Consider the following 14859-nt stretch of genomic DNA (forward strand, 5'->3'; position numbering starts at 1 on the left):
GGCCAAAGTGCATTTAAAATGGACTGAGACAAAGTGGAAAACTGTTCTGCGGTCAGATGAATCAAAATTTTAAATTCTTTTTGGAAACTGCGTCCTTTAAACTAAAGAGGAGAGGGACCATCCGGCTTTTTATCAGCACACAGTTCAAAAGCCTGCATCTCTGATGGTATGGGGGTGCATTAGTGCCTGTGGTATGGGCAGCTTGAACATCTGGAAAGGCACTATCAACGCTGAAAGCTATATACAGATTTTAGAGAAACATATGCTTCCAGATTCCATCCCATCTTTACTTCTGAGAAACTCTGCCTCTCTAAGATACTCTTTTTATACCCAATCATGTTATTGACCTGTTGCCAATTAACCTAATAAATTTTTACTTTTTAGTAACACTTACTTTTCCAGCCTTTTGTTGCCCCATCCCAACTTTTCTGAGTTGTGTTGGGTTCAAAATTACTTTATTTTTTCCTTAAAATAGTACATTTCCTCAGTTTAAATATATATTTTCTATGTTCTATTGTGAATAACATATGGGTTTATGAAATTAGCAAATTGATTTTATTTACACTTTACACAGTGTCCCAACTTTTTTGGAATTGGGGTTGTATTCCAAAACACACTTGACTTTAGTTGAAAAAATTCATGTGTATTGACAAGGAATTACACCTGGTGCTGGTTTCTACTTACCTGTCTACCTGGTGTTCTTTTAATTTTTTCTGGTGAACTGGAATTATGTTCCATTCATTATTTTACCCCTGGAATGGTCTAGAATAAGTGCAATATCCCTATGTATGCATAGGCATAGTCCCATGTATAGTCCCCTTCAGACATTCAAGTTTGAGATCAAAAGATGAATATGAGACAATAGATCAGAATTTCAGATTTCTGTTCCTGATATTTACATTTAGATGTGTTAAACAACATAGAGCATGACAACTTTTGTTTGAACCCACACAATTTTCACATGATCAAAAATATTGAAACACATGACTGACAGGTGTTTCTTCTTGCCCAGGTGTGTCCTGTTCAAATGATTGTTTAAACAATTACTTATTGGTCAAGTACGGTGGCGGTAGTATCATGGCTTGGGCTTGCATGGCTTCTTCTGAAACAGGCTCATTAATCTTTATTGATTATGTAACTCATTATGGTAGCAGCAGAATGAATTCAGAAGTCTGCAGAAACAATCTGTCTTCCAATTGACAAAGAAATGCATCCATGACCCAAAACAAGCTGTTACACACTAAAACAGAAATCTTTCCTGATTGTGTTTTTATCTGTGTACATGTTTGTGCAGCAAGCAAAGCTACAGCAGCAGCTGGACATGCAAAAGAGTCATATTTTCAGACTAACACAGGGCCTGCAGGATGCACTGGACCAGACCGATCTACTGAAGACTGAGAGAACAGACCTGGAGTATCAGCTGGAAAACATACAGGTATACCCCCTGAAATATTCATGAATTCATGGCTGAAAGTGTGATTAATCAAGATTTAGTAAAATTCAGTAATGAAAGCAAAATCCAGTAATGACACTAAAAGGAAAACTCTTTCAGGCAGCATATTCTCATGAGAAGGTGAAGATGGAGGGCACCATCACCCAGCAGACCAAGCTTATAGACTTCCTGCAGGCCAAGGTAGACCATCCCTCTAAGAAGAAAAAGGTCAGAGTCTGCTGGGCATTCGTCTCATTACCCCACCAACTAACTGCTTGCTGAAAATGCTTCTCTCTGAAGCCCTAATTAATTGTCCCTATAACCACATAAACGTGGTCCAATTTTGCATGGTGCACTGTCATGAAGCAGACAGAAGGACGCAAGTGCAAGTTTTCTGGTTTTATTAAAAACAGTGTAACAGACAAACCAAAAAACTAGGCAAAACTCAGCAAATAGGCATAAACTATACAATACTAAATCAGCAAATTGGATGAGCAGCATTCCAAGAGTCATTCTGTTGGCAGAGCAGAAATAAATAAATTATTTGGCCATATTGTGTCTGAAGTGTCAGCTACTCAATATTAATTTCTTATTTGTAAATTTGCTATACAAAAACAATATCAAACAAGCAAGAGTGTGGTTATACTGAATATTATTGTGCCAATATTCAGTATAATTGCATTCTTGCTCATGCAATATAGCTTAAACAAGACAGATAGCAAAGGCTTGGTATCTTCACAGAGAAAATGCTGAAGCAGTACATCACAAAGTAACGCAGTGAAAGTCTGAGTTATTTAAAAGAAGTAGTGTGATTGCATACAGGTGAATTCCATTAGTAATCAAGTGAGAAGGGATAGATGTTTGACTACAAGTCATGTGATGTGGTTGTGGGCTGAGGAGCATGGAAGCTGTAGTCTGCAACTTTGAGCTGCACAGACAGACATGGTGCACTGTCACATTCAGTTAACTTGCATGTAAGTCTTTGCCCAAGCATCAGTGTTATACAGATATGTAAGAAGCAGATAGAGACCCTGAATCCCTAGACATTCTAGCTGAGTGTAAGGTTATGGTTAGGATGATTTTTAGCATATAGCAATAGATCAATGGGCCTGGGCGGTTCACTCTGGCTCTGCTTTGTGTGCAGGGCATCTTTGGTGGCAGGCGTCGGGAGGACCTGCTGGCAGCGCTGGCAGCCCAGAGTCAGACCCAGACAGCCTCTGTGCCTGTTGTGACCCCTGTGCCCCTGCAGTACAGCGATATGAAGGCAGCGCTGGATAAAGAGCGTGCCCGCTGCTCTGAGCTGGAGGAGGCCCTCCAAAAGACACGCATGGAACTTAGAGAGGGTATGATGTAATATACTGTTACTCCAAATAATTCGAGCTATGAAAATCCTAAGGAAAGTAACATTTAATTTAAGTAAATCATTTGGCCTAAAAACATAAAACATTAAATGGCCATTGATAAAGATATCCAAACAAAGGAGCTACCTGCAATCAATAAATGTGCATTTTTTTTCTCATTGTTTTTTTATTACATTTTTTAATTCTCATTTGTTCCTCATTCCCCCTCTCCTTTAGCCATGCAGTTTAATAAAGCACTGGAACATGGTGGTACTCCTGCCACTTCTGGTCTGGCCCGGCAGCAGCTCATGATGTCAACTAAGTCTACCAAATCCCCTGAACACCAGCCCAACCCTTCCAGCCTGGCACAATCCAATTCCAGCCGGAGGAAGGAGACAGCCACTTCTGACGGTTAGCACACAGCCTTATTTTCATGACATTCTTCCTATTGAGGAATTAGGCATCCACTGTTGGTTAGTTCCCATGTGTAATATAAGAAGTATTTGGTCCATTTGACCAGTTATTTTGCCTGTACTTAAAATAAAAAAGGAGATCAGTAAGAAAATTACATTAGAAATTGATATGATCCTTATGTTACTTTGTTGTTGTTTTTTGTCAGTGAGAAGTTTTTAAATAATAAGCTATTAAAATTGGCCATTCTTATCTCCCATGCTTTTTTTCCCTGCAGAAATAAGGAGAGCCACTTCTGAAAGTAAGTTCTCATGCATTAGGCTAAGGATTATTGCTTTCTTTTGTTCTAAAGATAAGATTGCTGTCCAGAAAATGAAAAAGTACTTTGGTTGAACTCTCTTTTATACTCCAAAATTCAGTTTTTATCAGTATAAACGTATATGCTTTATGGTTTTATTATAGTGTAATCTTTTTAAAGGTCTTAAAAATGCAACTTAACCGACACCGTAAAGAAGATTTAGATTTTATTTTTGCTCGTTGCTCTTTGAAATGGTAAACCCAAGTGACTGTGTTACGCTCGGAGTGTGTGTGCGGCTCATCAGTGTTTTAGAGCGGCTCAGTTCACAGTAAACACTGCTCCACACCAATGTCATCTCTGTCTGTGCTGTGAGATTGAGTCGCTTATAACCTGCATTTAGACACAACACGCGCCAGCTTCACTTTGGTTATACGTTAGCGTAATCTCAAACATTTTTATGGGCAAAGGTTTACAGCATTTCACCTGATTGGTAATGAGAAGTAAATTTTAAAAAACTATTGCTAACTAAACTGAGGTCTTCCTGTGTGTTTCCACCAAAATAAAAGCCACACGGTCTAACTCATAAAAGTGAATTAAGTCAGAAATATATTACTATTGTTATATTACTACTACCGAAATAAAAATGTATTATTATTATTATTATTATTATTATTATTAACTACTATTCAGTGCAATAGTAATATTACAAAATAGCTACTTTTTTTAAATATATGTTTTCTTCTTTACAAAAATTTATGTACATTTATAACACTACTTGTTACATTACCCTGGCATTAAATTACAAAAAAAAACTTTGTAAACACTGCTGCGAGGGAGTTTCTAATACAGCTGCTGAGGGAGTCATGGTAAATTTGACATCTTTTTCTCTTCTGATTGCCGTAATCCATTTCTATATAGTTTTTTCCCTCTCTTAGAAAGTCATGGAAAGGAAATACTGGATTTATTTCTTTCACTGATGGAGTAAATGGTAATGCTAAAAGGATATTTGCTCTGTCTCCCATCTACCTCCATAGAAGTTTACCCTGCTACAGTTTACTTAAATGCAGAAATGGATGTATATGCAGGAATGCAGTCCACTATAGTTGATGTAGCATGATTGAAGTGAAATTTTTTGGAAATGTCTTGATTATGGTATTAAAAAATATTAAATTTGAAGTGCTCATACCTGCAGATACCCTGAACAATGAATGAATGCTTATCTCTGAATGCAACCTTGGGCCATGAACCTCATTGAAAACCAGTTACCAGGCTCTTACTACTCTTCATTATCTTTATACATTATAAATCTTATATTTCAGTTGAAAATCTGCATGTCACACCACACCAGCTAATCATAGGCAACTTTATTAGGGTCCATTACGAATGATTATGGTGACTACTATCTCTTTCTGTTTATGCAAATACTCTCAGGGTGTTTGACATTGCTTTTGACAGCTTTTATCATTTTTTTTAAGTTGGGGTGGGTATGCTGGGTTGGTAAGATAATGTGGTTAGCAAAGGATGATGTACAGATGACCAAGTTGTGCTCTGCTCTGTTCAATGTTTAGAATATGTGCGACGTGTAAAGGAGAGGCTTCACCACAGTACTCATGGCAGTCACAGCACCCCACACCGGTTCACCCAGGGTCTCAACATGAGGGCAGCCAAGTGCACTGTATGTCTAGACACTGTCCATTTCGCCCGGCAGGCGGCTACCTGCATTGGTACGCTGTCAAGACTTCTTTGTCAATTCACACAAATGTATTATATAAGGTCCAATCCAATTAACTGTTTTTATTCATTTATCTATGGAAAAACTAATGCAGATTTTTGCTCAAATGGTGCTTATCTTTTAAAATTCATAACTGAGACAAATCACTTTTTTGCTGTTTGTCCTTGCATTAAAGTGAGATATTAAGTTTGCACACTATTTGTTTCTTTAAATTTGCCATATTTTATAAATTGCCTAGATTCATGATTACCTAAAAATTCTTAAATTCGCAAATACGATTCTGTGACTCTGGGGGCGTGGTCGAGAGTCAGCTGCGGACAAGGAGAAGGTGGGTTGAACGCGCAGGTAAGGCGTGATTCTAATGCCTGTGTCTTATTACTGCAAGTCTATTTATGTGTGTTTCTTTTATGGAAATAAATTTGTGCCAAAAGTATTGAATATTTAATAATAATTGTGGGCTTAACAGCAATTTCCTCTCAATGGTGAGATTTGGATTGGCAGCTCCCTGAACTAGAAATAGAGACTTCAGTGGCGTGAATTTTGGAGAGCATTCTGGATGATTTTTTCTGTATAGTTATGGTGTCTGTACTTTATAGTGGACATTACTTACTTACTTAGTCAGTATATTAGTTCGTAATTAATATTTGAGGTTTGGGTAGTTTCATATGACTATTTTTTCGAGATAAGCTCTCAAGAGCGGCACGGAGCCGTGGCATCATCATCATCATCATCCTCCTCTTCCTCCTCAACTGAACACTCAAACTGTCAATCCAAATCTCACTAATCAATGAGAGTAATTTGCTGGTTTTTGTTTTTTCTTCTTTCTCATTGTATATTTTTGTTAGTTTCTTGAGAAGTAACGCTTTTGGCACAGATTTAATTCCATATTCTTTGTGCTTTCAGTAGCCATAACCATAGGAAGAGAGAGTGGCATAGCCTACAGTAGCTGGCAGAGCGTGCAACACACACACACACAAACACAGAACGTGAACGGGGTGGAAGCCGCAAACTAGTAATGGTCCCCTTTCTGTTGGTTTATATTTTTGGTTGACATTGTGAGAAGTGAAAATAAAATCGAGTGCCTCCTCTCGTGTCTTCCCCCCACACCCATACATACCGGGTGCAGTGGTGCTGATGTGATCAAGGAGGACTCAGACGCCACCATGGAAGCCTCCTGTCGACAAGTCCTTCACCATGTTTAAATATAAACCACCCCATTGAAGTTCATACATAAGCCCTAAGCGGATGTGTATTTTTTCTTTGTTTTCTCATGATCACGACTTATTTTTCTTGTGTTCGACATAACAAGTTGCTTTCTCATGATCTCGACATAACAAAGAAAACAACTTTTGTTATGTCGAGATCACAAGAAAATTTAGTCAAGATCACAAGAAAACAAGAAAAAAATGCATGGCCGCTTAGTGTTTCCGTAAGTTCACGATCCGTGTGTGTGTTGCATGCTCCGCTCGCTCGCTTGCTCGCTCGCTCTCTCTCTCTCTCTCTCTCTCTCTCTCTCTCTCTCTCTCTCTCTGGTAGCTAATGAAAGCACAAAGAAACATACATAAGTAGACTGGCAGTAATAAGACAAAGGTAATAATCATCACGCCTTACCTGCCGGTTCAACCCCCTCCTCCCCATCTGTAGCTGATGCTCGATCATGCCCCCACTGCCACTGTAACCCAATCTTGTTACTATTGTTTTAGCTGTATTTTTCTTTCCCACATTAGAATGCCATGCTTTGTGCCACCCAAAATGCTCCCCCTACCTTCCAGCCACATGTGGTGTGCCCACCGAATATGCCCTTCACCTATCTGAGGCTCTGTGCAGGGAGAAGAGCAGCAACTCAGGCCTACAGCTCAAAGACTCCAGTGGACACATGAGGCTGGAGGGCTGGATGAAACAGCCCAGGTCAGAACATACTGCATTCCACCTAATGTATTATACAATATAATTGCTACATCAACTAGGGCAATAATGCCAAAGCAAAAGAGGATCATTGGTAAAAGTGGTAAAGAATTATGAAAGCCTTGGACCTGTACCAGACAGGTATTTGTACAACCCCAATTCCGAAAAAGTTGGGACAGTATGGAAAATGCTATTAAAAACGAAGAGGGGTGATTTGTATATTTACTTTGACTTGTATTTAAACAAAAAACGTATAAAGACAAGATATTTAATGTTTTCCTAATCAACTGCATAGTTTTATGAAGGTAAACATTTATTTTCAAATTGATGCATGCAAACACTTTCCAAAAAAGTTAGGACAGAGGAAATTTAGGACTAATAGCTGTATGACAAGTTGAAATAAGAAGGTGATGTGAAACAGGTGAGGCAATTGTCTAATCATGGTATATAAGGAGCCTCCAAAAAAGGCCTAATACTTCAAGAGCAAGGATGGGTCAAGGCTCACCAATCTGCCAACAGATGCATCAGGGAATAATCCAACACTTTGAGAACAACATTCCCCAAAGACAAATCTGTAGGATTTTGGGCATTTCACCTTCTACAGTGGACAATATAATTAAAAAAGATTCAAGGAATCTGGTCAAATCTCGATGTGTAAAGGCCAAGACCGAAAACCACTTCCAAATGCACATGATCTCCGATCCCTCAGACGTCACTGTCTTAAAAACCGTCATGTGTCTGTAATGGATATCCTGACATGGGCTCGGGTATACTTTGGTAAACCTTTGTCAGTCAACACCATTCGCCACTGCATCCACAGATGCAAGTTAATGCTTTACTATTCAAAGCAGAAGCGATACATCAACACTGTCCAGAAGCGCCAGCGACTTCTCTGAGCTCGGTCTCATCTGAGATGGACAGTAGCACAGTGGAATCGTGTTTTGTGGTCTGACAAGTCAACATTTCAAATAGTTTTTGGACAAAACAGCCATTGTGTTCTCCGGGCCAAAGAGGAAAAGGAATATCCAAGCTGTTATCAGCGTCAGGTTCAAAAGCCAGCATCTGTCATGGTATGGGGGCGTGTTAGTGCCCATGGCGTGGGTAACTTGCACATCTGTGAGGGCATCATTAATGCAGAAAAGCAATGCAATGCAACGAGGTCCCCGTACAGTTGTGCAGCTGAAGAAATGCATAATGGATGAATGGGGGAAAATTCATCTTGTCAAACTTAACCAACTGGTGTCTTCAGTGCCCAAATGCTTAATAAGTGGTATTAAAAGAAAAGGTAATGTTCCACAGTGGTAAACAGTCGACTGTCCCAAATTTTTTGGAATGTGTTGCAGTCATCAGATTTGAAATGAGTGTATATTTTCAAACATAAATTAAATTCACAAAGTAAAACATCGAATTAAGGGGTTAATAATGTGTTTTCAATATAGTACAGGGTGAACTGAATTTTCAAATGACTCTGTTTGGTTTTTTTTTTTTTTGCATTTTTCATACTGTCCCAACTTTTTCAGAATTGGGGTTGTAGTTTTAAGCATGCAACATCTGTATCTGATAACTTTGAGCAGTTACTTGTTGTTTCTTTAGCTTTTCCATGTTTATATGAATTGCATTGATTTAGGATTACCTAAAATTCTTACATTTTTAAAAAAAATCACCCTGTCTTGGGTTATACAGGAATTACAGCACTTTTGATATGTGTCCCATCGAACCCCCATCAAAATGGGACCAAAGGTAACTGGACAATTGGCTACTCAGCTGTTCCATGGCCAGATGTGTGTTATTTCCTCATTATTTCCCTTTCAAGGAATCAGATGAAAGTTCTAAGGTGAATTTCACATGTGGCATTTGCATTTGGAATCTGTTACTGTTAACTTTCAATATGAAGTCCAAAGACCTGCCAGTGTCTTTATAATATGATTATTGCCAGTGAAACAAGCCACCATTGGCTGAAAAATCAAAACAAACCCATCAGAGAGAGAGCAGAAATATTAGGTGTGTCCAAATTAGTGATTTGGTGGTTCTATAAATGAGAGAATGTACTGGGGAGCTCAGGAAAACCTAAAGGCCCAGAACACCACGGAAAATATTTGTTGTGGGTGACAGAAAATTTCTTTCCCTTGTAAAGAAAAACCCCTTCACAAGAGTTGGCCAGATCAAGAACAACCTCCAGGATGTATACCTGTGTCAAAGTCAACAAATCAAGAGAATCCTTCAGCAGTGTAAATACAGAGGGTTTACCACATTATGTAAACCTTTGGTAAGCCTAAAAAAAACAGGAAGGACCAGATTAGAATTTTCCAAAATTTTTCATCTTTTTTAAAAAGCCTGTACATTTCTGGAACAACATCCTATTTACAGATGAGACAAAAATCAACTGTACCAGAATGATGGGAATAGTATTATAAAATGTACCACATATAAAATGTGCTGTAATTCTACACCATTCATCGAATTTGTATGTGAATACCTTTAAATTAAAGCTGAAAGTCTGTCATTCATTATTTTATTTCCACTCCAATATTTAATTTAAAGTCCGATATACTGTAGTAACTAAAATAACAGCAATTTTGTCACTGCCCAAACATTTATTGACTTGACTGTGTGTGGATCAGCTTGACCCATTTATAAGGACTGTGAAGTGTGTGTTTGCTTCCTGATTGTAGGAATGGGAAGCGTGGTCAGGGCTGGGAGAGGAAGTATGTGGTGCTAGAAGGGAACAAGGTTCTTACCTATGAGACTGAGCCCAGAGAAGGTCATTATTTTTCTCAACTCATGGACATAAAAATACAAACAATTCATGGTAGTCAGTTATTGAAACACACAATACGCCTATTAACATTGTTGAAAACTCATTTGGTCATTACTGAGTGTCATATACTGATAGAATAATATACCATAATCAGGAACTTACCCTGACAAGGAAATAATTATACTGTTATACTTCATTGTCATGAAAAAAGACTCCTTGTAAGCAGGTACCATGGTATACTGAAAACCTTGATGGAGGACTGCACTGTGTTCATTCCATGGAAATTTACCTGCTGCATTGCAGAGTCGGTGAAGCCAGTGGATGAGTTTGATCTGTATTTATCCGATGGTGAAGTGATTGTGCACAGTGCTGTGGGTGGCTCAGAACTCACCAACACTGCGAAGTCTGGTAAGATAAAAGAAAAAAATTATAATCAGCATTGTATTTTGCTAATATGTCTAGACATTAAACGACTGCACTTATAGAGATTTTGAAATACAAGTAGTTGTAATTAGGAGCAACAATGTGACTTTTCAGTTTTCTTAAGTGTGGTATAATGAAGATGTTTGGGTCCTCAGATGTGCCATTTGTGCTGAAGTTGGAGTTACTCCCCCACACATCCTGCTGGCCAGCACAGACTCTTTACCTCATGAGCTCAAGCTTTGCAGAGAAGCAGCGGTGGGTGGCAGTTTTGGAGGCCATTGTGGCAAGTGCCCGTGGTGCCCGTGAGAAAGCAGAGGCAGATGCAGTGAGTTTGGAAGAAAGATCTGATCGACCCATTTTGATGTTATACAGGGGCCCCTGCCAAAAATATTTTTATCTGTGTTTTTTACTTCATATGAAATTAACACAGATTTATGAGAATACATTTATCAAAGAAGATTATATAACTATCATTTTTTTCAATAAAAAATTATTTATTGTATTTCTTTTCTGCAATGTGTTTATTGAAAGTGGTAATGACAAACATTGCCAAAGAGAAGTGCTGTAATGGAATAATGTTAATTTAAATATGGTGGCAGCAAAAAACAAATACAGTGCCCTGCACAAATTTTGACACCCTTGGTAAATATGAGCAAAGAAGGCTGTGAAAAATGTCTTTATTGTTTAATCTTTTGATCTTTTGTTAAAAAAAAATGCACAAAAATACTCTACTCTCATGGATATCAAACAGTTGCAAACACAACACAGATTTATCAAAAAGAAACGTTTGTTAAATATAGGTGTGCAACAATTATTGGCACCCCATGAATTCATATGAGAAAAATATATTTGAAGTATATTCCCATTGAGATATTGTCACGATTTCCCCTTGAACTAGCGCTGTAGCATGCAGCGTGCTCGGAAACCCAAAGCGCAAGCTCGTTGCACGAGCTCTTAGGGAATGCACACTTTTGGGTCTTCAGTGACATTGACTTTGTTTAATTTCGACACGTGCTTTTGTTATGGTTTATGCCTCTGCCGCTGTATATTCATTGGTTGTTTCCCGAAATGTGTCAGCATTGTTCTCAGCTGTCTTGTGTTTCACCCCTGATTACGCTTGTCATTTAAAACCCTCATGTCTCTTTGCACTTTGCATAGTATTGAGTGTTATCACCATACCAAGCGTTTGTACCCTGTTCCTCAATTTGATTCATGTTATTTGATCTTGTTTCTGGTTTCTCATTCTCGATTCTTGCCTTGCCTTGTTTATGCCTGTTTTCTGATCGCCTGACCCATTGCCTGTTTTTGACCATGCTATTGTCTTATGCTTTGGATTTGTCTACCTGTCTCTCTTTATTAAAAGCTCTTATCTGCACTTGCATCCGTCTAAACTTTCATTACATGGAACACGTGACATGATTTTTATATATATATATATATATATATATATATATATATATATATATATATATATATATATATATATATATATAAATTAGTACACCTGGGTCACTAGGAACAGGAAATTGTTCAACTATGACTTCCTATGTCACAGAGGTCTGAATATGAGGTAACACACAGGCTAAATTCCCTTAGTCATTCATAACAATGGGGAAGACCATGGAATATAGCTGTGATGTGTGGTAAAAGGTTGTTGAGCTTCACAAAATAGGAAGTGGGTTTAAGAATATAGCAAAAGCATTGAAAATGTCCATTTCCACCATCAGGGCAATAATTAAGAAGTTCCAGTCATTTCATATTTTGGAATTTTTTAACAAAAGGTTAAACAATAAAGAAAATCTTTCAAAGCCTTCTTTGAATCATATTTACCAAGGGTTCCAATATTAGTGGAGTGCACTGTAAATTATGACAGCATTAAAACACAATCCACAAACATGAAAGAGATTGTTGTACAAGCTTTTGCTTGATGAAATAGAGTTCAATATCTAAAAGTCACCCTAGAACCCAAATGAGCTCATATATCCGATACTCAGGGAATGAAATCCAGCCTACAAGTACAGTGGGGGAAATAAGTATTGGATGCGTCAACATTTTTTTCAGTAAATATATTTCCAATGAGGCTATTCACATGAAATTTTCACCAGACATCAGTATTAACTCAAGAAATCTGGAAATATAAATAATTCACAAAAGTAAAGTCCATAAATAAAGTTATGTGTAATAAAGCAGAATGACACAGGAAAAAGTATTGAACACACTAACTGAAATTGATTTAATACTTAGTAGAGAAGCCTTTGTTTGTAATGACAGCTTCAAGACGCTTCCTGTATGAAGAAATTAATCGGCCGCAGTATTCAGGTGTGATTTTGGCCCATTCTTCTAAACATATTGTCTTTAAATCTTGTTCAATTGGATCCACGTCAGGGGATTGACTGGGCCATTCTAACGCCTTGATTTTTTTTTTTCTGAAATCAATTGAGAGTTTCCTTTGCTGTTTGCTTTGGATCGTTGTCCTGCTGGTAGGTCCACCCACATCTCATCTTCATCATCCTGGTGGATGGCAGCAGATCCTGCTCAAGAATCTCCCGGTGAAGGGCTCCATTCATCGTTCCTTCAATTATGTGAAGTCTGCCAGTAACATGCGATGAAAAACAGCCCCACACCATGATACTTCCACCTCCAAACTTCCCTGTTGGTATAGTGTTTTTAGGGTGATGTGCAGTGCCATTTCTTCTCCACACATGGTGTGTAGTATGACAGCCAAAAAGTTAAATTTTGCTCTGGTCTGACCTGACTACATTCTCCCAGTATTTCATAGGCTTATCCAAATGACTTGTAGCAAATTTTAAACAAGCTTCGACATGCCTTTTCTTTAGTAATGGAGTCTGCGGGGTGAGCATTAGCAGTGGAGTGCATTGCTTATTGTTTTTTCTGTGACGATGGCACCTGCTGCCTCCAAGTTTTTCTGGAGCTCTTTCTGAGTGGTCCTTGGCTCTTGGGCTACTCTTCTGACTATTCTTCTGACTCCCTGGTCAGAAATTCTGAGTGTGGCCAGTTGATGACTGAGTGATGTTGCTTCCACTTGTGGATAATGGCCCCAATGGTGCTTACTGGAGGATTCAGAAGTTCTGAAATACATCTGTATCCGATTCCATCAATATGTTTTGCAACAATAAGGTTCTGAAGGTCTTGGGAGAGCTCTTTGCTTTTAACCATAATGAGATATTTCTTGTGTGACACCTTGGTAACAAAAAGCCTTTTTATAGACCATCAATTTACTAACCCAGCTGATATTAATTTGAACAGCTAGGGGGTATAATTACTTAGGGATTTCAGCTGGTTCCTTGCCTTACCTTGCCTTGGAGAACTGCTTTTCCTTAGTGTGTTCAATACTTTTTTCCTGTGTCATTCCACTTTATTACACACAACTTTATTTATGGACTTTAATGTTGTGAATTCTTTATATTTCCAGATTTCTTGAGTTAATACTAATGTCTAGTGAAAATTTCATGTGAATAAACTCATTGGAAATATGTTTACTGAAGAAAATATTTACGTGTCCAATACTTATTTCCCCCACTGTATGCCTTTTTAAATCAAATAACTCTGGGCCTTAAAAAGTTAAAATTTTCCCTACTTTCAGAAGCTGCTGGGAAATTCTCTGTTGAAACTGGAGGGAGATGACAGACTGGACATCAACTGCACACTCCCCCTCACTGACCAGGTACCAGAGTGCATATAACAAACTATTGTAGTGAACATTAGAAAAATAATATTATCATGTTTGGGATGGATGTTTATGATACAGATCAGTTGTATCTGTACAACAGTTGTATCAAGTGACCATGAGTTCACGCCTTACTATCTTTATTAATGTATTTTCGAGTACATAAAAATATGTATAATCGAGTGGTGAGACTGAATTCAGTAGAAAATGTCATTATCATTAAATAAAACATGCAAGTCTAAAACCATTTTATTTTTGTCTTTGCTGTGTGCTCAGATTGTGTTAGTGGGTTCAGAAGAAGGTCTGTATGCACTGAACGTTATAAAGAACTCATTGACTCACATCCCAGGCCTGGGCTCTGTGTTTCAAATCTACATCATCAAAGAGCAAGACAAGCTGCTCATGATTGTGGGTAAGTTAGCTTTGACTGCACCTGGCAGCTTTAGTATGTGCTTTGAATTATACATTATATGTGTTATATAAGAAATACAGCAACTGAGATGGCTACAACTTTTTTCATTTTTTCCACTCATTATTACAGTTGCTGTTTTGGTAAATGAGTGTCACAACAAATGACTAAGCAAATGCACATGCAGAATAAATAGTTTGATGTTCAAGGCAGACAGTTCGAAAATGTGAGAAAAGTTCAAGGTAAAAAAAACAAAACAAGCAAGGGTGCAGGCGATTGGCAAACAGTACAATGCACCAGAAACCAGGACACAAAAACCAGGAAGCGATCAATGAACAAAAGGTTTGTTGAAAGTCAGGTTACGCACATTAAGCGTTACTTCGCACTGAGTGAATGTCCAGGGTCTGTTTATATAGGGTGTAACTGTAATTGTAAAAAAGGTGTCTGTGATTAAAACTCGGGA

At 38.1% G+C, this 14859-nt stretch overlaps 2 protein-coding genes across 2 annotated transcripts in view; one reads left to right on the plus strand and one right to left on the minus strand.

The window, feature by feature from the left end:
• Positions 1-14859, plus strand: part of LOC128607739 (citron Rho-interacting kinase) — a 137159-nt gene that overhangs the window by 87160 nt on the left and 35140 nt on the right. Inside the window, exons 19-30 of the mRNA XM_053624878.1 lie at positions 1295-1435; positions 1553-1660; positions 2577-2775; positions 3010-3183; positions 3461-3484; positions 5050-5205; positions 6941-7121; positions 9791-9879; positions 10180-10284; positions 10455-10624; positions 13904-13984; positions 14264-14399. Coding sequence (XP_053480853.1) covers positions 1295-1435; positions 1553-1660; positions 2577-2775; positions 3010-3183; positions 3461-3484; positions 5050-5205; positions 6941-7121; positions 9791-9879; positions 10180-10284; positions 10455-10624; positions 13904-13984; positions 14264-14399 — 1564 coding nt within the window. The remainder of the gene's footprint in view (positions 1-1294; positions 1436-1552; positions 1661-2576; positions 2776-3009; positions 3184-3460; positions 3485-5049; positions 5206-6940; positions 7122-9790; positions 9880-10179; positions 10285-10454; positions 10625-13903; positions 13985-14263; positions 14400-14859) is intronic.
• mtmr3 (myotubularin related protein 3) overlaps positions 10155-14859 on the minus strand; it is a 109282-nt gene continuing 104577 nt past the window's right edge. Inside the window, exon 19 of the mRNA XM_053624875.1 lies at positions 10155-10281. Coding sequence (XP_053480850.1) covers positions 10257-10281 — 25 coding nt within the window. The 3' untranslated portion in view covers positions 10155-10256. The remainder of the gene's footprint in view (positions 10282-14859) is intronic.

Source organism: Ictalurus furcatus, chromosome 5, assembly GCF_023375685.1.
Source record: "Ictalurus furcatus strain D&B chromosome 5, Billie_1.0, whole genome shotgun sequence".
NCBI classification, from domain to species: domain Eukaryota; kingdom Metazoa; phylum Chordata; class Actinopteri; order Siluriformes; family Ictaluridae; genus Ictalurus; species Ictalurus furcatus.